The sequence below is a fragment of the Diadema antillarum genome, unplaced genomic scaffold (genome assembly GCF_040938485.1).
Source record: "Diadema antillarum isolate AM-2024a unplaced genomic scaffold, OU_Dant_1.0 scf00000099, whole genome shotgun sequence".
NCBI classification, from domain to species: domain Eukaryota; kingdom Metazoa; phylum Echinodermata; class Echinoidea; order Diadematoida; family Diadematidae; genus Diadema; species Diadema antillarum.
In genome coordinates, this window is record NW_027270988.1 from 283,536 (window position 1) to 308,934 (window position 25,399).

Below are 25,399 nucleotides of genomic sequence, written 5' to 3' on the forward strand. Positions count from 1 at the left end.
TTCAGGCAAATTGTGAAATATTTTAAGAATAATTATGATAGAAAACAATGTCGATGTGATGGACACCCAACTATACTAAATGAGGACTAAATTTACATCTACTCTGATATCCTACTTTTGTTCTCACTCTGAGTCTGTCAAATAATATGATCTCGGGGGGGGGGGGGGGGGTTTCATGAAGAATTTAAGTGGAACTTAAGATTTAAGATTGACTAAATGTTATGGTATGCTGTGTGTGTCTTCAATGTTGCCCAACTTTCTAATGAAAATGAAGATTTTGGAGCCTTTTTAGCTCACCTGAGCCAAAGGCTCAAGTGAGCTATTGCGATCGCCCTTCGTCCGGCGTCCGTCGTGCGTCGTGCGTCGTGCGTCGTCCGTCGTGCGTCGTGCGTCGTGCGTAAACTTTTTACATTTTCATCTTCTTCTTGAAAACCCCAGGACCGATTTTCATCAAACTTGACAGGTAGCATCCCTAGGGGGTTAGGAACTCAATTTGTTAAAATGGGCACCATGCCCCACCCAGGGGGCCCCCAGGGGGGCCCAAACCCCCAAAATTAAGGAATCTGTAAAAATCTTCTTCTCTAGAACCAGAAGTGATAGAGCTAAGTTAATACTATGAGTTAGTACATTGATGACTGTAGTTTCAAGTTTGTTCATGGCAGAATCAGGGGTGCCCCCCTTTGGGACCCAGGGGAGGGGGGTGGGGAAGGGTTCTAATGGGGCCTAAATTGTACATTTTCATCTTCTTCTTGAGAACCCCAGGGGCAATTCCGCGGTTAGTAACGTTACATTTGAACAAATTTAGATATTTGTTTTTACTACTAAATTACCATTTATTCATTTCAAGTCAAAATTATGACAAAAACATGTTCATCTTTCCCAGGTTTATGATGCAGAAAAAAAATGGATACAATCCACGACATATTAGAATTGCTATGGCAACTTAAAGGGCTGGTTAGTAACGTTACGAAAAAAGGACATGACAAAAAAATCAATGTCTTGTAACAAAAACTGTGCAAAAATTAAAGTTACTTCAAACAAAGTGTTGCATTAATTTCAATTATCGCATCATGACAAATGTTCACACAAATTTTTTTAGCAGTACGACCAATAATTTCTTAGCTAGACCCCCAAAAGCATGGTTAGTAACGTTACGGTTAGTAACGTACATTTGTCCGGAGTAATTCCGCAGGTCATTTCACCCTTTTGTAATTGACAAAATGTCATATGACTTCTGGAGTACTTAAATGTATTCATCTTTTACCCTTTAGCAAAACTTTGAGGAAAAAATTTCAAAGGAACCCACTGTAATTTGCATTTAAGTGAATTTCAGCGTCCCCAGTCCCACAAGTACATTTTCAATGATGGTTTTAGATCTCGCAAAATCAATAAATATGAAAAATAAAATCTACTGAATTTGAAAGACCTTAATGATTGGTGAACATCCATGGCATTAGTTGAAACCTAAATTAAAGAGTATGATAAAGAGGCACATTTCTTTTATCCATGTCATGTCCACCTAACTGCGGAATTGCCCCCATGACCCATTTTCACCAAACTTGGCAGGTAGCATCCTAGGGGGTTAAGAACTCAATTTGTTAAAATGGGCACCATGCCCACCCAGGGGGCCCCAGGGGGGCCCAAACCCCCCAAAATGAAGGAATCCGCAAAAATCTTCTTCTCTAGAACCAGAAGTGATAGAGCTAAGTTAATACTATGAGTTAGTACATTGAGGACTGTAGTTTCAAGTTTGTTCATGGCAGAATCAGGGGTGCCCCCTTGGGACCCAGGGGAGGGGGTGAGGAGGGGTCCTAATGGGGCCTAAATTGTACATTTTTATCTTCTTCTTGAGAACCCCATGACCCATTTTCACCAAACTTGGCAGGTAGCATCCCTAGGGGGTTAGGATCTCAATTTGTTAAAATGGGCACCATGCCACACCCAGGGGGCCCCCCAGGGGTCCCAAACCCCCCAAATGAAGGAATCTTTATAAATCTTCTCTAGAATCAAAAGTTATAGAGCTGAGATAATACTACAAGTTTGTTCATAGGAGATCCAGGGGTGCCCCTCTTGGGTAGGGGGGGGGGGGGAGGGGGGGGGGGGTGTGGTTGGAAGGGTCCAAATGGGGGCCTGAATTGTACATTTTCATCTTCTTCCTGAAAACCTCATGATGGATTTTTGTCAAACTTGGCAGGTAGCATCCCTAGGGGTCAATATCTCAATTTATCAAAATGGGCACCATGCCCCACCCAGAGGGCCCCAGGGGGCCCCCAATCCCCCCAAATTAAGGAATCTTAAAAAAATGGGCCCTTGATATTGTACATTTTCATCTTCTACTTGAGAATGCCTGGTCAATTTTGGTAGAGCTGTGAATGATTTAGATTAGTGACTGCGTGAAAGGTGAACTTGCGATACTCAGGTGAGCGCTAGACCCGCGGGGTCTCTTGTTTATATAGCAATTGATACTTCAAGATAAAATAAATAACAATGGAATTATTCTGTAAACATTAATGATAAGTTAAAGTGGGTGTTGAATAGGCTAATGAAACTGAACAGGGAAACCAGCTGCATACCATAATTTTCAGTCAATCTTGAATTAAGCTTGACTTTCGTGAAACACCCCCCCCCCCCCCCCCCCCCCCCCCCCCCCCCCCCCCCCCCGCACTAAATTAAAATTTGTATTACTGTATCTGCATCATTTCTGCATAGTGCAAATTAACTGATGCATCAATGCTTGACCGAAAGATCGGTCTGTATCTGGTTGTCTAGGATATGTTCCATGGAGACTGCGTCTGGCTTCACACAATCCCCTCCTATGGAGGAGAGCCGATAAAGTAAAATAATGATAAAAGACTCCTCCGGACATACAGATTCTTTTTTTGTCTACATCAATGCATGCATCATGATCATGTGCATGCTAGATAGCGAGTTGGAGTACTGCACTGCACTGTCTGTGACTGTTTTATTTACAAGCACAGGGCCTGTGCAACGTGTCTGCTAGTGTTAACTTTAGTGATCTGGTTCAGAGCTCACTACAGACATTGGGAGATTCAGCAGAACAATTATCAGTTTTTTTGAATAAACATGATAAAGGCTCTCATGCATTAAGATATGGCTTTTAGTATTTGTACAATTTACATTTTCCCCCTGTCCCTCTAGGGTACACTGATGTAAGTTCATTGATTTTGTATGGGAGCAAACAAGGTGACATAGTGATATACTGTTTTATTTACAAGCACAGGGCCTGTGCAACGTGTCTGCTAGTGTTAACTTTAGTGATCTGGTTCAGAGCTCACTACAGACATTGGGAGATTCAGCAGAACAATTATCAGTTTTTTTGAATAAACATGATAAAGGCTCTCATGCATTAAGATATGGCTTTTAGTATTTGTACAATTTACATTTTCCCCCTGTCCCTCTAGGGTACACTGATGTAAGTTCATTGATTTTGTATGGGAGCAAACAAGGTGACATAGTGATATACTCTTCATAAGAGAGCAAATTAAAAAGGACAAACTCAGCACTGGATGGCCAACTGGCTTTGAACACTTCACACATATGGCTTCCTGCCTAACTGCAACCAGCCCAAATGTGAAGCATATTTGGACTGCAGATACGATAATGATTTAGTGTCTCCAAGTAGTTGCACATTGTGGTATTGGACGTTGGCATATAATAGACATAAGTGTACCTGCCCCCAGGTTCCAGATCCTTCAAGTGAATCAGTTGGTGATTGACCAAATTAAGAAAAATTATCCACGTGGGACAGAAAGAGACTCTTGAAGGAACCAAATTTTGCACAGCATGAGTGCCAACAATGAACTACAACGTCTGTAAGTACCGGTATTCAAATTTAAAATGAATCAAACTTGAAAGGTGAATTTCATGTTCAATACCACCACATATGAGACAGTTCCTTAAATCTGCAGTCTGAACACACTTTGTGCTTGGGTTGGTCGCAATTACTGTACTTACTGTCATATTGGGGAAGGGGCACTACCAAATGAGCATTTGGATAATACACATTTCCTTCACGCATGGACTAATAAATTTTAAATACTGTCACTGGAACAATCTGGCTTCTTTTCACGTCAGTAGGTTTTTGATGACACCTGCCCAGCATTGCAGGCAGGAAGTGTAAATTACCAGACTGAGTAAGCCTGTCACTCTGGTTTTAGGACCAAATAAATTCCAGTAAAATGATTTTTACTTGCACTGCATCTAGTATTACATTATGTACAGGTACACTGTACATGGGCACTAGACATGCCAGATACACTATGTAGAATTTACAACAACAGTGCAGTGGACTGTGGCCTACAGCAATGAAGAAGAAGAACTAAAGAAAAAGTAGGTAATACGTAATGCCGCTAGCTACTTACACCGTATAAGCTGGCTGTTGGACAATAGTTCAGCCGAAGCAGGTATGCTGCTACCTACCCAATAAGCCAGGCTTAGGTGATGGGTTCAATTCCCAGGCCAGTCCCATCTTCTTTCCACATGGTCTATTAGTCCATGAAAGAGGTTGTCCAGAGTACACTTGGGTAGGTGTCTTTGTTTGATGTCTTTACAGAGTAAAATGCAAAATCCTCCCTGAACCAGGGAATTAAATTCTGGCATATTGTGTTGCTTGTAATATTCAATTTCCATACTGTAAAAGTGGAAATTTTCGCACATTTCGTGCAACCAGAACCTATATAAAAATAAATGCACACAAATATTTTTGCTCGCCATATGTTCCTGTGCGTGATGTCTCTATTCTGCGGAATTAAAAACATGCGGAACTCTCCTGAACCGGCCAAGCGCGAAAAAAGTATGGGTACCAAATTTTAATGATAGATTTTCATCGAGGGAAAAGGGGTATTGATATGATTTAAATCTGACAGCCCTGTGAATTTGAGTCAAATTAAAGTTAAATATCAACTTGATAGTGTATTGTCATTGATATCTATAGACTCATCATTAAAAGATGTGTCTTAGTATTAAAGTCCAGTTCCTTTCTTGACCTTTTAAAACCTGTTACTACAATGTCAATGTACATATATTCCCTAGTATACTCAGACATGTGCACAGCTGTATTTTAGAAGTGTGTCAAAGCAAAATCAGCTTGTCCTTAGAGGGGTAAAAATGTTGCATGAGCACTCCATGGCCCCATTTCGTAAAAGATGTTAGGATGACAACTCTTGCTGGAATGAAAACTTTCCACAGCAAACAGCCAATCAGGAAGCTGTATTCTTGTCATTACCATGACAATAGTCATTCCAGCAAAGAGTTGTCATCAAATAAACTCTTTATGAAATGGGGCCCATGTCTCCATGAATCATGGTGAGGACAAACATACTTTTAGGCTTGTGACTGTAATGTCTACAGACACAGAGTATCCACTTTGCCAAGCTCAAGCACCTACAAATGTACGGTGGAAAAAACACTTTGATAGGGCCATTTTAATATCTTGAATGAAAAATACAAAATACAGAACTTGGTACTACACGTACACTATAACCATGAATAGGCCTTTATTGAAACAGTGCTCTACACTTGTACAGAGTATGTATATTGTATCATTTACCATGGCTGCTGACAGATCTAGGGAGAGGATTAGCATTTTTCATGAATATTGATCACAGACAATGGTGACAATCAACAGCTGTGCTAGTCTTGTGATATCAGACCCTTTGTAGTTTCATCTTTTTCTATATACAAATAGTGAAGGGATAGGCATATTGTATGTTTAACCCATTGAGGACGGACTGATTTTACTACACCATGCATTTCCCGTTATAGACATTTGCCCAAGTATCTCGGGACTCATCCTCAACGGGTTTAAATGTGTAGCTCTGTACAATTATGCACATACATGGTACAGTACATTTGTTAGGAATTCAAAATCATTTTGTTTTATTCTAGTCTGCAATGTATGTGACTTTGATATTTCACCTCCAGCATCGATCCTAAATGTTTGATCGATACTGATTTCAAAATAATGATAACCTTCTGTATTTCAGAGGATGTTTATGTACATATTGTATTCATTATCCTGACTGTATGGAAAAAGTCTTGAATTACATGGTACACTTGTACAAGGTTCACCCATTTTTCTGGAGTGTCACTTTTACGAGGAGAAACACTGTCTTGTAATGACAATGTAGGGTGTCATTTCTCTGGGATTTTTGTCAGATCAATGGTAGCAAGAACTAGAAATTTTTGAGTCATGAAAATATGTTATGCAATACAGTCCATACTGATTCAAATGTAACTAATGTGATGTAAGTCCATTTACTTCTACGAGTGTGGAAGAAACTGAGAAAATGTTACAGTGTGATGGAGCAAGTGGTATGATACAAGTACAACTTGTCCTGTACTTCTAGTGCAGAAGAAACTGAGAAAATGTTATAATGTGATGGAGCAAGTATGTACATGTAAAAAACACATTGTGCATACATGTACTTCTTGGTTGGAGACCAACTAAATGATGACATTGTTTCAAGAACACAGGTTTGAACAGGTTGCATGTCATGTCTGTTGGTGTGATCAGCAGCTGGTGAGGTGAGGAGGTCTAGATTTCAAGTCTGTCAGGGGTTATTGATTATGTAACGAGGTAGTGTTGACAGCTACATTGTACAGTGTACATGTGTATTAGGTAGCCATACCCTTGCATACATTATTACAATGCTAGTGTTACTCAAGTGGATGTGGAATATAATTTATTGTGTAAACTTGTATGTTTGTGTGTGTGTGTGTGCTGTTCATTCAGATGTATATTACTTCAATTGACTTCATGTAATGAGACTTTAGTGATAAAGAGTTCTACAGCACCAGTACAATTGTATGTTTTTGTTTCTGATATCCTGTGCATTATTAGCAGACAGTGTACCACTGCTATTGTAACTTAGATTTGCCCATATAGTGAGATTCTGTGCCTCTGAATGTACAGTATATACACAATAGCTATACATTTTATATGTTTTTGAATACAGCCTGTAGGTAAGTGTAGGTACACTTTGGTACCAAGTACTACTGTATGTAAATGAAAGTGTAAGGAATGTGGGTTAAGACAATGGGTCCAAGTAATCACTTGCAAGCAATGCAGTATACCATCACTTTAATAAAGAGTACACTTAATGAATGTTGTGTCTAGTTTTCAGCCGATCAATGCTGGCATTTCCTTTGCCTCAACAGCCGAGTAATTTTTCAGTATTTCGATCTATTTGAGTGCAATGTGTAAATAGTTGCTGGACTCAGTGGGTGCACATTCAAGTTTGTTCACCCGTGTGACAAGTGAGCATGTGGGTGTGTAGTGCCTGGAAGCATTAAGATTTTGTGTGTTAAATGCATGATACATACTGTACATCAAACAGTATCCTGAATGCTTGTTGCTTCATTATCTACACTTGTAGATTTTGTCAAATGAAATGGTTTACTCCTCTGCCTGTTACACATACAAGTTACTTGTAGAGTCTGGTCTTCTGTAGGGTCCAGTTTAGCTTTAAATGCCCCCTTCTCTTTGCGCAGAATGAATGAAGCGGATCTTTACATGCATGAGTTGTGACTCTCTCATACACGGGATGTCCATTTTATGTACTATCCGAGGGAAGGTGACTTGCACAAAAAGTCAAAAGTGCATGTAAGGTATGCCAGCACAGCATCCTACTGCCCCACTTCAAATGTTTAACCCATGCAATCAGTGGAGTACTTGAACAATCCGGGATTGGGGAGGAAATAACCCTTCTGGCAGGGAAATTAAATTCTCAGATTATCAGAGGATTTTAGTTATCATTTTTATATTTTAAGAGACAATGGAAACATTGAAGTGCAAGTATACTGTACATTGTACATCTTGATAAAGTGTTTTGTGGTTCTGAAAAAGCAAAAACAACAAAAACGAAAACAAAAAGGAAACCACGCCTTTGATTTACCTCCACATGAAGAAGACATCTCAGTCATATCATTTTATTGTAAGACCTACATTTTGTAATTTTGAAGGATTCACGGCCGAAGGATTCATTTTTCAAAGCAAATATAATTGTCCCTGCCAATCAATATGCAGGCGCAACTGAATTATCAAAACTCTAGAAGGCCATGTGCAAATACAATGTGCGATGTATGACCTTCACTCACGCCTCCCTTCCCCTCCAGCAAACAATGTGCATGTACTGTACTGTATGTATGCTGCTTTATCCTGGGTAAAGAGTTCACCTGTGGCTAAATACCATATAACCTGTATAAGCAGTATTAATACATGTACATTGTATGATCATAACACAGACATTCCTGTATTACCTGGCCAAAATGGATGCACGCAGTGATGACATTAGTTTGAACTTTGCATTATGTTTACAGGCTCAACGTCTCACCACTTAAGCTGGTATCTCACTGAGCCGCGAACGTTTGCGAACGTAGCGAATTTGAGATTCGCCAACTTTTCTGACGAATGTTTGCGAAAAATCAAAGTTCGCTTCTGCCATTAGCGACAGTTAGCGATGTTTAGCGACAATTAGCAACACTTTAGCGAACGTTTGCGAAAGTGTTTGCGAACACAGGTGGCGACTATTAGCGAATGTTAGGCCAAGTAAAAAAAGATAGTAGTTTCTCGTCCGGGTTTTTTGAGCAGGGCGATGAGGGAGGTCCTTACTATTTGATATCTTACTATTTTTTCGAGGATTGTCAAAATGAAAGTAATATGTGTTTCTCGTCCGGTAATTCTGAGAAAGGTAACGAGAGAGGGCTTTACTATTTCTATATCCAATTTATGAAATGAAATATCACTCTGGTAGCTGTGTTATGAGAGACCAGGTCTCAAGCGTATGTCTTGCCTGCACTCTGTGCATTTTCAAACAAATAGATTATGTACCATACTTGAAATGAAACTTCATGCATGCAGAAATACATTTGCTTTTTCTTTCCACTACAGATGTCAAGGGAAAATGACCATCTTAATACTGGTATTTAGTGTTGTAATGGCATTTCTGATACCAGTGTACTTGCAGTTCTGATGTATTGTGCTATTAAATGAAACAGGTATAAAACATGTCTTTCAGCAAAGAATGTACGACTGAAATAAATTCCATGATATTCAAAACACTGCTTTATTCATCATTGGTGTTTGTGACTTTTTGTGTCCACACAGCTGGTATGTATCTGCATTTCTTCACAGTACAATAAAGTTGTAGCACATGCAACTGGAAACTGGCTTGTACAATTGCAGATGGATGTCAAAATGATACTGATATGGCATTATAGCATTAAACATTTAAAGATGTTTCTTAATGTTCCAAAAAGACATTTGATAATCACTCATCATTTGGATGATGAATGATTGTATACCACACTACAGATGATACGACTCATGGCCGTGTCCGTGAATTTACATCGTAAAGAAAAGTATCCCGCAGAAATACGAGACAAACCAGAATCCGTGGAAAAGTTATTTATTTTGCAGATACAATTGTACACCCATTTGATAATTCTACATTTGCTGGAAAAGTGCAGTCATTTTACTTGGGTACCTAAGGGGGGGTCACCGTGCATCCCCCCCAGGACTCCTCGAAACTTACATTTTGGGCAAGTCCAAGATAAGGTCCCCTCAGAAGGCAAAATTTCATCTTTGCTCAATATTGACATGTTTGGTATCATTTTGAAGCTTATGAGTTGAAGTTTTGATTTCCGTGAAGGAAAAAATGATATTATGTAAATTTATGCAAATTTCAAGGGCTTCATTTGCATAAATGTGAAACACAGCGTTACGTATGGGACATTTATAAAAATTCATATTAATTCAAAGGAAAGCAAATGATATTTGATTAATATGTGGACATAAGAAGTTCATCACATAGTTTAACTTGGTATGAAAATTTAGGGATTATGCAAATGATTATGCAAATTAGCTCGTGTCCTATCATGAGATGTCCCATACGTAACAAAATGAGGTCATTTTTTTAGGTTTTTTCTGAAATTGCTAAGGTTATTTTAATGCCCTTTTGGAAAGTTCTAATTTATTGTTTAGAGAAATTAAATACCAGAGAAAAAAGAAAAAAAAAGTAAAAGAAACATTTTTTATTAGGCATTGAAATAATGTTACGTATGGGACAAATGTGTTACGTATGGGACATTCTCATACATATTGCATGTGAATGCATGTAGCTAGTAGCTGGGAAGGTCTCTCAGTACACAAATGGTCAATCATCCTGAAGAAAGCATCCCAACATTGCAGCTACTTTTTGAGTTATAGACACTTGAAACAATACATGAACTTGACTGAACAATTTTCAGAAAGGGGGAGGGGAAAATGGCAAAATACACAATGAAAAATCAGCATATAAGGGATGGTATAGTTTTTTGTAGAAATGAGGATTCAGTTTTCAACATTTAATGAGATGATTGGAAACCAATTATATGAATTACTTAAGAGCATACAATCTTAAGACTAGAGGAATTCAAAGTTTATGTGATGGAGTTCCAATTTGAAATGGTTGTGATATATATATAAAAATAAAGTAAAATGATTTTTTATTTATTGCAAGTGATACACAAATTGTCCTTATTCAGTTTTCAATAGTAGCCACGACAAAATTCATGGGTATACATACTGAGGTGTGACTCGAATCAATGACCTGACTGCTAGACAGACATCACATATCTACTCGATCACTGGGGTTCCACGCAGCAGGTATTGCTTATTTATTAAACTTGATATTTCTTGTGTCAAGTTGTTTTTTATTGAAACTGAATGGCAAACTGCCCTTCATCAATGGAAGTTAACACTTAACTATTCAATTTTTCAGTAGTAACTATCCTGATGAAAATAGGGCATACAGTACATACTAAGGTTGGTCATAAAAAATATAGAATATGATCAAATGTGATTATGATGGCAAATATCTGGGGAATATTGTTTCCTTGTCAATCTAGATCAGTATTTGAGTAATTTCAACTGATTCCATCTCAATAATTATGCAAAAATTTGTTTATGGGTATTTTGCAAAATTATTTTGCAAAATACCCATAAACATGGTTCTCCACACACTAAACGAATGGGGGACAAAGGGCATGCATACCCAAGTTGGTCATAAATATATAAAAATATGATTGAATATGATTATGATGGTGAATATTTGGGGAATATTGTTTCCTTGACAATCTGGATCAGTATTTGAGTAGTTTCAACTGATTTTACTTCAATAATTATGCAAAATACCCATAAACATGGTTCTTTACACACTAAATGAATGGGGGACAAACTGTCCCATACATAACTGTCCCATACGTAATGCGTCATGTCTGTCTTTAATTAGAACCTGTAATTAGAGCTTTTTGCCTAATTACATGAAACTTACCTGTGATAATCTTGAGTGTTGTGACTTTCATCACAGTGAGTTACAAGTTGTAGAATGATATACTTTCAGAGAGTTTTGAGGTTGAAAAAAATGTTCAAAAAAACAAAATTTTTCTGGTCCCATACGTAACGGCACATATTTTCTCTTCTAGAATATAATTGTCAAGGTCATTTTTCTAAATTTTTTACATGATTATACTTCTCCTAGATATCAATCACCATGATGAAGTTCAATATGATCAAAGGCCATTAACACTATTTTTCAGGTCATAAAAGTCTCTGAATGTCCCATACGTAACGTGCGCGTTATCTTGGACTTGCCCTTTTCAGGATCCTCATGACATACCAAAACATAATCAAGATGTTAACAGGAACGAAAAGTGGCTGTTCTAGGTGAAATTTAATGTATTCTATTGTTTTTCATGATTTCTTATGTATTTCTTTGTTTTTCAACTTTTTCAACTTTTGTTTTTTCTTTGTTTTTCTATTGGAAATTGTCACTGACCACTTTTCTACCATAATTAGCACAAAACTAATCAATGAAAGTGATTAATTGTAAAAATAATCAGGTTTTCATGACCTTCATGACAGAGCACCTGTTTTCCATAGGAAATGTACACAAAATCACAAAATTGTGCCCGTTTTGGGGGGACATTCCCTTACAATAACGGGCGTGACTTCACAAAAGTATACGCGGATGTTGCAAATTTGGTCTCGAAAGTTGCGTGAGACTTGAACAAAACAAAGTCAAGTAAGTTTTGAGGAGTCCTGGGGGGGGGTGCACGGTGACCCCCCCCCCCCCCCCCCCCCCCCCCCCCCCCCCCCTTGGGTACCCTACTATGTAGGCCCTACATGTAAGCACATACAGTCAAACTCGGATACCTCGAATTCGTCGGGACTGAAGAAAATGGTTCGAGGTACGCGAATTTCGAGGTACGCGTACGTCGAATTTTCTTCGACTTATCCGAAGTTTATCGTTGTTCAACATGGTATCTGTTGTAGTGCCTACTGATTGTTTGCATGCTTGTCAATTGGAATTGAATCGACTTTTATATGAATGAATTGAATGAAAATCGGAATTGAAATTAAAATTTCAGAAATAAAGATTTTGGTGGCCCGATCGCGCCACCGAAAAAATTCGGATGTTTGCCTTTACTAACTTTTGAAAATGAATAGCGGTAACAATCGGCTACGTAAGATGCTAAAATAAATGTCAGATGTTTGTTTTTAATTTTGGAAATGAATAACGGTAATATTCGACTCTGTATGATACTAAAATAAATGTCGGATGTTTGCTAATACTTTTGGAAATGAATAACGATAAGACTCAGCTCTGATGGTGCTAAAACTAATGTCAGATATTTGATTTTGCGTTCGAAAATGAACAAGGATAACATTCGGCTCCGGAAGACGCTGGAATAAATGTCTAATATTTGCTTAGACGTTCGGAAACTAATATTCAACTCCGTACGATGGTTTGATAAATGTCGGGTGTTTCCTTATACTTTCGAAAGGAAATAGCAGTAACATTCGGCTCCGGAAGATGCTAAAATAACTTTCTGATGTTTGCTTTTAAATTTCGAAATGAATAAAAGTAACATTCAACTGCGTTCAATGGTAAAATTAATGTTTGATGTTTGCTTTGACGTTCGTAAATGAGTAACAATAATATTCAACTTCTAACGATGATAAAATAAATGCTGGATGTTTGTTTTTACATTTGAAAGTAAATTGCAATAACATTTAGCTCCGGAAGATGCTAAAATAAATGTCGAATGTTTGCTTTGATGTTCTGAAATGAATAACAATACAGTGTAATATCAAACTCCGTTATACGATGATGAAATAAATGCCGTATGTTTGCTTTCACGTTAGGAAGTAAATGGTAATAACATTCAGCTCCGGAAGTTATTAAAATACATGTCGAATGATTGCTTTTACGTTTGGCATGTTTGGAAGTGAATGACGGTAACATTCTGCCCCATACGATGTTAAAAAAATATTGGATATTTGCTATTACATTTTGAAATGAATAACGGTAATTAAGCTATGTTTGATGGTAAAAATAAATGTCTTATGTTTGCCTTGACGTTCGAAAATGAAAAACAGTAACATTCGGCTCCGTACAATGATAAAATAATTGTCAGATGATTCATTTCACTTTCGGAAGTGGACAGCAGTACCTTCAGCTCCGGATACGATAATGAAATAAATGTCGGATGTTTGAAATGAATAACCGTAATATTATGATTAACGGTATTAATCCACTCAGTTAGATGCTAAAACAAATAGCGTATGTTTGCTTTCACGTTTGGAAATGGATAAGGATATAAAAAAGAATTCAGCTCCGCCAAGATGCTAAAATGAATGTCGGTTGTTTGCTTTTACATTTAAAAATAATTAACGGTTATATTCGGCTCCGTAAGGTGCTAACATACTAATATATGTTGGATGATTGCTTTTGCAGTAAGAAATGAATAACGGTAACTTTCGGATGCTAACAAATGTCAGCAAATCCTCCCACTTTCTCATTTCAAACGTAAGTTTTAACCTCCTAGTATAAGCATCAACTTTTATAATAATCTCTACGGCTATGCAAAATTTGCTAAATCTTAAAACACAGAATACGATGATTGAATATTCTATTCACTTCTTTAAGACATGGGCATCTGCATCACTTCAATAATGCTTAATATTAATTTTTCTATATTTAGTAGGACTAATTTAGTTTTTCTAATGTTTTTCCCGTTTTGGGTTTTTTTTTTTTGCGTCAGCAGATTTTACTTTTGACCACCAAAAAATAAAAATCAATGACACTGGTGACCCGATGAAGTCAGTGTGGAGCCCTGTCTATTCCATTCTTTATTATGCTCGGCCTATACTTCCAGATCATTATACGACACTACATGTATTTTCATAATCGCATTGCTGGAAAAACAAAAATCCAGTGCTTGCGTTCTCGGGGAAGAATAAATGAAATAAACTTCGTGAAAGGCCGAAAATAAAAGTTAAAATATAGGCACTACGCAGGAGATTGATGTTAGAACAGTGGACCGTGATTAACGTCCAAGATATAACTGTCAACACCTAAGCAGGTGCGCCACGACGGTTAAGAAATCTACGCGCACGGTATGACGACTCGGTATCACCCACGATCAAAAATCAGAACACAGTGGTTAAAGAAAAGAGCGTAGTGTTAACGTAAGTACTCCATTGGCACGGGTGCTATGTGCATATCGTGTACGTGTGTAGTGGGTAGGTGTTGGGGTTTTTTCTTGTCATCTGTGTAGGCCTACCGGGTATTTCTTTGGGCGCGCGATTGTTAAGAATATTTACAGTCAAGTGTGAAAAGATTTGTGACATGTCTCCGCTGTCCACGCGCGCTTAATCGGAGATTCTGATTGACGTTGCAATTCGATTCGAGCTACATGCTGGGAAAAACAATAAGTTAATTAAGATCAGGACAGTAGATTTCACTTCGAGGTAACCGAACTTCGAGTTATTTTCTTCGAGCTACGCGAATTTTAATACACGGAAACTCCATGGGAACAATCGGGACTTTCATTTTGCACCCGAGGTAAGTGAAATTCGGCTTATCCGACGTCGAGGTATCCGAGGTTGACTGTATATATTACATACATACGTGTACATAAGGACGGAGGGGGGGGGGGGATCCACCCCCACCCCCCCCCCTGCACGACACTGCACACACATGCACATAGTCACAATGACATGAAAATGTATACAAACTCGATACAATCCTCACAAGCATTTTTACAGTACAATTCATCCGCTTGAAATATGAGAAACGGGGAAAAATACGAACAATGCGCGAAATATGCGTGGAATATCAGCGATTGATTGCAAAAATGTTGCCGCTATCGCGTTCACGACGTACCGAGTGCGCTGTACATCACAGCTAGCCCAGGCCCGCCCGGGCGCCCGCGCCCATCCAACTGGTACAGTTCGACTGCTTTGTGGGTCATTCCTTCTTGCCGAGCTCGCAGTGTGAAATGCATGCGTTATTACATACGCACTAAGCTACAGCTGTACTACAGCTAAGTAGAGGACGCAAGGCGTAATTAGAAATGAGACATCACGATTGGTAGGTAGGTGAATTGTCGATTTCTTTTTTTCGGCGGCCGAAAAAATAGTAAATATAAAAAAAGTTGATGCGGCAACTGAAAATCGATGCGGGCGGGGAGCGGGCTGGGATGAGAATTATGAATTTCTTGGTATTTTCAGCGCCATTTTGAAAATAGTAAATAGTAAAAAAATCGATGCGGCGGCCAAAATCGATGCGCGCGAGGACGAGAAACTGGTTTCTTTTTTTACTTGGCCTTAGCAAATGTTAGCGACAATTTTGCAAATGTTAGCGACAATTTTGCAAATGTTAGCGACAGTTTTGCAAATATTAGCAACTGTTTGCAAATCCTTTGCGACAATTTTGCGAATGTTCTTGGACCTAGAAAAGTACCAGGCGATTGTGTATAGTAAGACCCATAAAACGACATAAAACCTTCCACTGAATTCAGATCTCTTGTCACAACCGTTCAAGATGGATTTCCAGGATATGGAAATAAATTTCTGCCAAGAAGGGGCTCAAGGTGTTGCTATCCTTGAAGAGCTGCTTTGTCAGGCTGCTGCTACATCTATTCTCTCTAAAAAAGAAAGAGTGAAAATGTTCACTCTTGAAGAAGTGAATAACAGAAAAGAGTGAGTTTCAAGTGAAATTAGAGTGATTTTGGACTGAAAATGTTCATTTTCACTCATTTTGGAGTGACTTCAGGGATCACTCCAAGATTTTCGAGTGATCCCTGAGGTCACTCCAAAATGAGTGAAAATAAATATTTTCACTCAAAATTCACCCCAATTTCACTCAAAACTCACTCTTTTCTGTAATTCACTTCTTCAAGAGTGAACATTTTCACTCTTTCTTTTTTTAAGAGTTGTGCAGCATAAGAGAAATAAAATAAAGAAAAACAAGAAAGGAAGAAGAAAAGAAAGAGAGTCAGAGAGTGCTTGTTGCAGAGGACAGACTTTAGTCAATATGAAAAGCTTTTGAAGCAATTACAATCATGATGGAGATGTCAAGAGCTTCAAGAACTTTCTTAGAGTGGAACCTTGTCTGTTTCAGAAGCTTTTATATGGGAACCATGTGGTTACTTGTTCGCTAGCAGTGGCGAATCATATAAAAACGTTAGCGACACCGTATTACGACCGTTTGCGAATTCTTACGAGTGTTGTGCGAATGTTTGCGAGTGTTTTGCGAATGTTTGCGAATGTTTGCAACTGTTAGCAAAAATACAAATTCGCAAAGGTTCGCAAAGAAATTTTGAACATGTTCAAAATTTCTTTGCGACAAGAAAAACTGTTTGCGACAAGAAAAACCGTTTGCGAACTTTCTTGCGAATGTTAACGAACCTTTTGCAACCGTTTACGAACCCTGGCGAATTCCCAAATTCGCTACGTTCGCCGCTTAGTGAGATACCCCCTTTAATGATTGGTGTGTGATCCTCATGCACCCTATCCACCGCTTTTAACACAGATATGATTTCCAGTGATGTTCAGCATTTAGCACAAATATGGTGTATGCGATCTACTTCAATGATGTACAGGTGTATTATTGTGGTCAAACACATTACTGTAAAAGCACTTGGATATTTTCATGTGAGTAATTTTTCGCATTTGACTGGGGAAGATGAATTTCAAGGGTGTTTTAGAATTCCATGGAGTCAGGACATTGTACTGGAACATATGGCATGCAAAAATATTTGCCTGCTTTTATTTTTACGCTAGCTTCTGGTTGCGCGAAATGCGCAAAAATTTCCACATTGTGACAATTTCCACTTTTACAGTACTTAGCAGCAGTGCATGTTCACAAGGTTACCATACCATGAATGATTGTAACCACTCTAGAATAAGATACATTATGTAAATTTCTTTTAAACTGCAAGCTCATTCATGCCAGCTATCATTTACATGTAAGTCTCATAGGCTGCTTTTATCAACTTCATTCCATGGTTTAAAACGCCTTTCAGCACTTGACCCACTGTTTGCAAATGCATTTTGGATTGTGTTTCTTGAGTTGTTGCGTTTATCCAACTCTCGTCATGAGTTTTGCAGTTTGACTTGAGGAGCAGAAATGTGTAATTTGCAGTGATTGGCATGGGCAGATCCCAGCTGCAAAATGTTTCAAAACGACTTTGCGATTATGAAGTCTACGGAAACGTGCGATTGGCGTTTCAGAAACGCATTTCTAACCCCATAATCAGAACAGTTTTATGTTTATCAACTGCCCAAAACTCCTTGAAAGTTGTTTGGAAACCTTAATTTTGCACCAGAAGTGTGTCGATAAACACTCCCATAGTTTTGTCAACTGGTGTGCATTGCTCAGTAAAACATGTACAGCCAGCAATGTTTGCAGTGCTCCTCATGCAGTGACCTTTTTGTTCACACATTGCAAGCATTTGATCAAAAATTTTTGATCTAATAGCAGAAAAGTGTTCTACTTAAGAATGATGTCTGTTATCTAGCATTGTCATAAAACATGAAACTTAATGTATGACAGTAACCAAGATGAAAGAAATATATTATTAAGAGGGGTGAAGGTTCAGATGCGAGTTTCTTCACTTTGTCTTCTTCTACAAATTAAATTTGTTAAGATCGCAACTGCTGATCTGTAAATTAGCAATCATGTCGGAAAAAAGGAACCAGTGGGACTCGTCTGTCATCTACTGCTTTCCAGGCAGCGACACTACCACCAGGCTGTCCCTGGTTGCCGGCAGTGACACGATGAACATGGAACAAATACCCAAGCTCCGAAATTCCGACATTGTTGTACATGTATGTAGTCCAAGGCGGACAAGGCATATATTAAATGAAAGAAATATGTTATTCAGAGGGATGAAGGTTCAGGTGCGAGTTTCTTCACATTGTCTCCCTCTACAAATTAAATTTGTTATAAAGATGTTTGTTAATTTACAGATCAACAGTTGCGATCTTAACAAATTTCAAATTTAATTTGTAGAGGGAGACAAAGTGAAGAAACTCGCACCAGTAACCAAGATGTTTGTTATATGGGTTAATGATTCTGGTTTTTCACTGTATGGGGGATGAGTGCTGTCATCAAGCTTTCCATGACTTTAATATGTACAAGGAGATGTCCCCCTGATGCTACAGAAGGCTCCCTGAAAATTTTGACTGTCTTTATGTCCAGATTTTATAAGAGGAATATAAGCATCTCCCTTGGACCTGTGTTCGACTGTCGCTAGTAGATATGAGATTTTAAAGTACAGGCTTACATGTACATGGCGCGTTGTTTGGTTTGATTCCACAGCTGTCCTGGCAATTAAAAACAAACACATGTGCATATGAAGGATGAAAAAGGCTTGTACCACATGTTTTGGATTCAGCAAATGCAGATGAAAAGTATATATTATATGAATGAAAGAATGATGAATATCAGACAATCTAAAATCAGAAAAAAACCTCCCTGAATTGAAGTATCTACAGGTGTACAACTGTATACAGTTGTACTTACTATTGAGTAGAATTATGATTTGATCTGTACATTGCTGCTATGGAATTGATTACGCTTGTAATCGAAGAGTTTGAGATCTCATCCAAAGGACTAGGCAAAGAGAATTAACCTGTTCCATACTGAATTCTGAAATGCCCATAGATTTAATACACAGACCACCAGGTTCCCCTACAGAATGGGTTAAGAGCCTTGCCAAGGGAATGAGTACATGTCTACCATGGGGCTCTATACCAGGGACCTTGGAATCGGAGTCCATATAGTGTCATCTACTGAGCCATAGCACCTTCTCATATAATGCAGTATGAAATGTGGATTGGCTTGCTGTTCCATTTGTCATCATGTCACACCAAACTCACAGCTCACCTTCATATTGCATCTTATTGGAGGAAAGCTGTCAAAAGATAGTACCTGTGAACACACCAACTACAACTGTAATATGTCGTACAGCTGTACATGTTGTATTATGACAGATGATAATGATGATGATGATGAATTTAACCCTGGTACCAGTGATTAAACAGTATTTATATACAGTGTACATGTATGTCTAGTGCCATTACATAATTTGTATTCAAAGGTGCCTGGCTCCCACAATGTGGCACACATTATTGACAACGCAACGATATCTTACCTTATTCTGCAGTATCTGTGTGTCTGTGCAGGTATCGTGCACATGTATACATTATGGGAGTATCTTAATAAAAGTTATGTGTTATCATCTGCCTTTTTTAAAACCTGTTTTTCTTTCTTTACTGCAGTACGGCGGGTGAGTCCCTCTATGCTCTCTTGAATGTGCCCAAGGACGCCAAAGAAGATGATATCAAGAAGGCCTACAGGAAAGTAAGTAACAACAACAACAGACAAGTTTGTGCGGATGATGTGATTCCAACATACTGGCTATAGAGAGAAGATTCATAGCAAGTACAGCATGCACCATGAATTTTGTGGCAGTCAAATTTTCCATATTAAACATTTTAAAATGTTCGTGATATTCATGATAGCGAGATGCCAAAATATGGCCTTGCGAAGCACAAATGCAATGTGCCATGTAGGCCTATATTGTGTGTGGAAGATGTCTGTTCAGAAATTTTACTTTACGTATCATACAATGTACATACATATGCATAATGTATTATAACTGTGAAAGTAGACATTTTCACTCATTAATTTTCATGCTACCCCAATTTCAGTGAACTTTGTTTCTTGTTTGTTGTCGATGAAGGCTCTTAAATAACCAAATCTACTGTATCCCCAAGTATCTTTTTAGATGGAATGAGCACTGTACCGGTATTGAGTCTCTCTATCATGAGTGTTCTGTTATCCATACTATACTAAATACTGTGCTGAAAAAAAAATCCACTTTCACAGTACTTCTTTGTAGTGGAGGCCTCTATCAAAGATAATGCCAAATGTGGAAATAAATGGACAGAATGATCCATCAATGAGTTTGGTTTCTAATTCTGTTTTAAATAGGGACTTGTGATAATCTCTGTGAATTAGCGTTCAAACCCCTGAGGTCAAATTATTCTATATTTATTCCTGACAACAAAATTTCATTGCTAGCTTTATGACATGGGCTTTTCAAGTCACTTTGAGAGTAATGGATACCCTCAACTTGACAATATAGTGGAAGCCTTTTGGCATCATCTACAAGTCCATGGCTATCCTACAAGTGTACTACAATTGTAGAGCTACATTGTACGCACGCGATCATACACAACGTTAGTTTCTGTGCCCCTCATACAAGTATGTGTAGTTTTAACCCAATAGCACACCTCAAATCTTTTAATACACTCTGCTTCACTCTGCTAGTATGGGATGACATTCACAACAATCCTCCCTCAAAGCTCTGCCAATAGGAGCCTGTATTACTAGTGATTTGCATCGAGGTTCATGTTTGTCTAAAGGCTTACTGATATTTGACTATTAAAAGCCATAAATTGTTAGGAGTGTTGTCATGATTTGTAACAAGCTACATGTATGTTCAGTGAGCCATGGTAAGATGTAGAGTTGAACCATCACCCAAATGTTCAGTTTGCACCAAAGCCTGGAGCCTGGTACACTGTCCAGTGTTCAACCTTTCTCTTATCTGTTAGTAACCTATTTATTTCTGTTCAGAGATGACATGAAAAACAGGAGAGCAGAAGTTGTTAAAACATGCTGACAAAGGGTAAAAGATGATACACGAGAAATTATAACTGAACCTGTAGCCTGCTGATTGTACGTTCTAATGCATGAAATAAGAAGTGATTTCACTATGGAAGTAAGCAATTGACATCTTCTTGCCGCAGAGTATTGCATAATGTAGATAGTAATACACTGGGCAAAGCCATATTAGACGTGTCTTCATCAGCCCGAAGTTTCAAAATAGTGCGCTAATTTGCGGTTATGAAACTAGCCCGATGTCAAAATAGCGCGCTATTTGTGTCGTGAAGACGCAAATAACGTGTTATTTGGTCGGGAAAATATCCCAAGAAATCTTGGGCTAGTTCGTGAATTGGCGCGCTAATTCGTGAACGAGCGCACTATTTTGGGTGCGTCTCCATCAGCCCAAAATTTTCTCGATCCCTCTCCACGCTTCTGGTTAGCCAGCTGGCTGTGGGGAATTATTGGAAAGCGCATAACAAGCTAGTGATACGCGCACAGTGTATTCAAGGTTCACATACATCTAGTGCATACTAGGCTTACATTGTACTGTTGTTGATAATGCTGGCTGTTTCATCCTTGTTCTTGTACTTCTTCATCTGGTCCACTCTACCTAAGCTGAATATTCTTGCAGATTGTGTGTATTTAAGACGCGTTTAAACTCTGCAAATCGTAAATTTCAGAAGATGTCTCACTGGGCAGAAGAAAGAGTAGCATTATTAATATCCCTTTGGAGAGTATAGGAGATTTTGCGCGGGGAAATCCACTTTCGAATCGTGAGCTACGTGTATTAAGCAGAGTGATGATGCAAAGTACGCATGTGTCAAATTTCGGGCTAATTTCCCCAAGCGGGCTGTTTGAGCTGATGACACACATTCGCTGTATCGGGCTATTTTCCCAGACCGCAAAATATCCCGCTAGTTTGAACTTTGGGCTGATGAAGACACGCCTACAGATTGTGTACTGTGCACTGAGAATTATCCTCCTAGGGCAATGCACATATTGATGGAACATCAAAAACATAGAAAAATGTGCATATGACACAATGATTACCAAGTCAATTGCAATCTATTAAATAGGTTTGTATGTCTGGTTTTGAAGAAGTTTTGATGTTTGGTTGAGATACCTTATAATTAGTCCCATGCATGATGTATAAAAAGGACTTGACATGCCAGATATATGGAAAATCAAAACGTGTCATAATGAAGTGTTATATTTTTAATACACTATGGCAATTAACCAGTATTCAACTGTTAACAAATTTTAGTAATATGCATGTCTGGATTCTATACTGTTTGATTGTTTGTTTTGCTTTACAGCTTGCATTGAGGCTACATCCAGACAAGAACAGAGATGACCCTCTGGCCACAGAAAAGGTAAGATAATCAAATAATCTATCTCAACGGGAATGCAATCCCTACCAGAGTCAAGGGTACATTTCCACCAAAATCTGTTCCCAGGACCATTTCTTTCCCAACTAGCTGACAAAGCCCTCCATCAGAACCAGTACACAGTGTACAAACTGCCGGTAGGCACGTCCTGTCCTACGTACATGTAGGCCTACCAACCCCTTGTACCCGTGGGGACCTGTACTTTGTCTCGTAGCACAAGAACTTGTGTGGAACACTGGACTGGACGGACACTGTATGACACCTAGATATTTTATTTAGTGACTCAAGAAGACGAAGGACGTGAAGGCAGAGCATTGTAGAGGCTTCCTGGCAGCTCTGGCTCCCATAAAGATGTTAGCAATCATTGTACAACATGGATCAGCAACGTTGCAGTAATTACAGTGCTCAACAAGTGACAAGTGTTCACAATTGATTGGTTATTTCCAGTGTATTTGCATAGTAATTGTTGTATCTCAGTGGTTACAAGGCTCTTTATGAAATAGGGCTCAGAAAGACATTAAAAAGAAAGATACCAAACCTTCTATGGGCAACACATGTTTTCCTTTGAAATCGGCAAAATCCTGATAACCTACAAATGTATAATGTAATGATGATGATGATGATGAAGGGATGTATGTTCATGTAGGAATTAACATACAATTGCATCTATCTCTCTTTTTCTTGAATTGGGCTTTGTAGAAATCATCTAATATTGACAGAATCATGTACAGTAAGTCTCATATCTATGGTGGCTTTAAGTGTGTGTCGACAAGAGCCATACTAAATAAGCAACTTCCACATTTTCCTTCTTTTCTGGGAAATAATTGCACAGATAATTTTATTGCATTTTTATTCTGATCACATTTGGTTTGCTCAGTCAATGACAAGGAGATAAGACCTAATCTATAGTATGGAATGACTGAATAAGAAAGATAGAATTAAAGGGAAGATAAACCCCAAGAGCAATGTGGATTGAGTAAAAACAGCAACATTAGTAGAACACATCAGTGAAAGTTTGAAGAAAATCGGACAATCGATGCAAAAGTTATGAATTTTTAAAGTTTTGATGTTGGAACCGCTGGGTGAGGAGACTACTAGAGGTTATGACGTATGAGTGGACAACAATACCAAGAAAATATAAAGAAAATTCTGCAAAAATCAATTTTTCATGAAAATTACAAATTCCATCAACTTGATATTGACAAAGAGGGTAGCAATTATTCCCCCTGCTTTCTGAAAGCGGTTGGTCCATTGCTCTTTCATGATTCTAGAAATGTGAATTTTTGTTGAATTTCCTTCATATTTTCTTTGTATTGTTGTCCACTCATATGTCATATCCTCTAGTAGTCTCCTCACCCAGCGGTTCCAACACCAAAACTTTAAAAATTCATAACTTTTGCATCGATTGTCCGATTTTCCTCAAACTTTCACTGATGTGTTCTACTAATGTTGCTGCTTTCACTCAATCCACATTGTTCTTTGGGTTTACCTTCCCTTTAATATGCTGGTTCTGCATGTACAGTGTACTGTACATACAGGTGTTTGTTTGTGTGTGTGTGTGTGTGTGTGTGTGTGTGCAGAGGATAGATGAGAGGATGAGGGAATAGACCATGGTGTAGTGTACGAACGTGTTTGCTCTTTGAGAGCCAGCCAGTAATCAGGAATTCCATCAAAGGCTAGCACCACTTAGCAAATCTGTGATGCATGAGTGTGTTTACAAAAAATGTGATTCCCTGAAAAGAGTTGTCTAGCCCGTTAATTGATGTCCATAGAGCACACAGCTCAAGGACTGTACCTTGAACATCAAATGATTAGGGGCATAGATCGGAAAGAGATACAACGTACAACAGTGTACAGAGAATCTGATCTACAATTATTGTGGAAGAGGGGTTCATGGAATGATATTTTGCATGAGGTACTTCATGGTTTGTTGCATTAAATATTGTATGATGTCTCCCTCGTGATGTACGTAGCAATTAGGAGCTGTCTAAAAAGACCAGGGAATTCTGATTTTTTTTCTTTTTTCTAGAAGACCATCAACATTTTCCTTTCTTGTTTAAAGTTTGAACAAGTCATGTGTTTAGTGTTGTTGTTGTGGTATGTATTAAAAGGATGTGAACACATTGTAGATTTAGTCTTGTCAGATCAAGGTTGAAAATAGGGTAAATATGTATTTTTTAACCCGTTGAAGATGGACTAATGTTGCTATTTCCGTAGTGTACCTGCCTGAGTATAGTCGGAACTAGTCTTCGATGGGTTAAGTCATTTATTGTGGCTGAAAAAATGGCGATATACAATGTACAATGTACAAGCCTTGTACATATATTGATGATGCAGTCCAGTTCAGATGATGCAATTTGCACTTCATTGTCTGATAAAAAGTGATCAATAATTTCAGAACATTCATGAAATGCATTTGTACTGTATACGCCATAAATTTCGCGAGTCTGAATTTTTGCGAATTGAGACTTCTCGACGATTTCGCGAGTGATTAAATTCGCGATCGTGGAGTCCTGTACTGAACGGAGAAATGTGTATGCGTACTTGACATTCATATGAGGATCGAGTCAATATTTTCGCGTGTTTTAAATTTCGCGAATAGCAGCTGACTCGCGAAATTTTCGAAAATAAAAACCTCACAAAATATTCGGCGTATACAGTAATTCATTGCAAATTTTGGCTGAAAAATTAAGCAGATTTAAGCATTGGCTACAGATACTCTTTGAGAGGTTAAATATTCTGTAAGCATTTTACCAGAAACCCACACTTGCTTTTTGGGATGTGGTAATGTATTTGTACATAAATATACTTGTAAGTGTGTCAATTTTCATTGTAATATATGGCTGTAATGGATGAATAGCAGGAAGTGTCACGAGTAGATACAATGTACAAACTGTACATGAAAGTGGGGCTTAACCACAAAAATTACATTCAAGAGGGTAAAGTGCATGTACATGTACGTACCTTGTAGATTGGAATGGCAACCTA

General features: G+C 38.3%; 1 protein-coding gene across 1 annotated transcript in view; it reads left to right on the forward strand.

Annotated features, from left to right (window-relative positions):
• Positions 1–25,399, forward strand: part of LOC139718693 (dnaJ homolog subfamily C member 5-like) — a 36,459-nt gene that overhangs the window by 1,114 nt on the left and 9,946 nt on the right. Inside the window, exons 2-3 of the mRNA XM_071630152.1 lie at positions 19,634–19,715; positions 22,340–22,396. Of these exons, the coding sequence (XP_071486253.1) occupies positions 19,634–19,715; positions 22,340–22,396 (139 nt within the window). The remainder of the gene's footprint in view (positions 1–19,633; positions 19,716–22,339; positions 22,397–25,399) is intronic.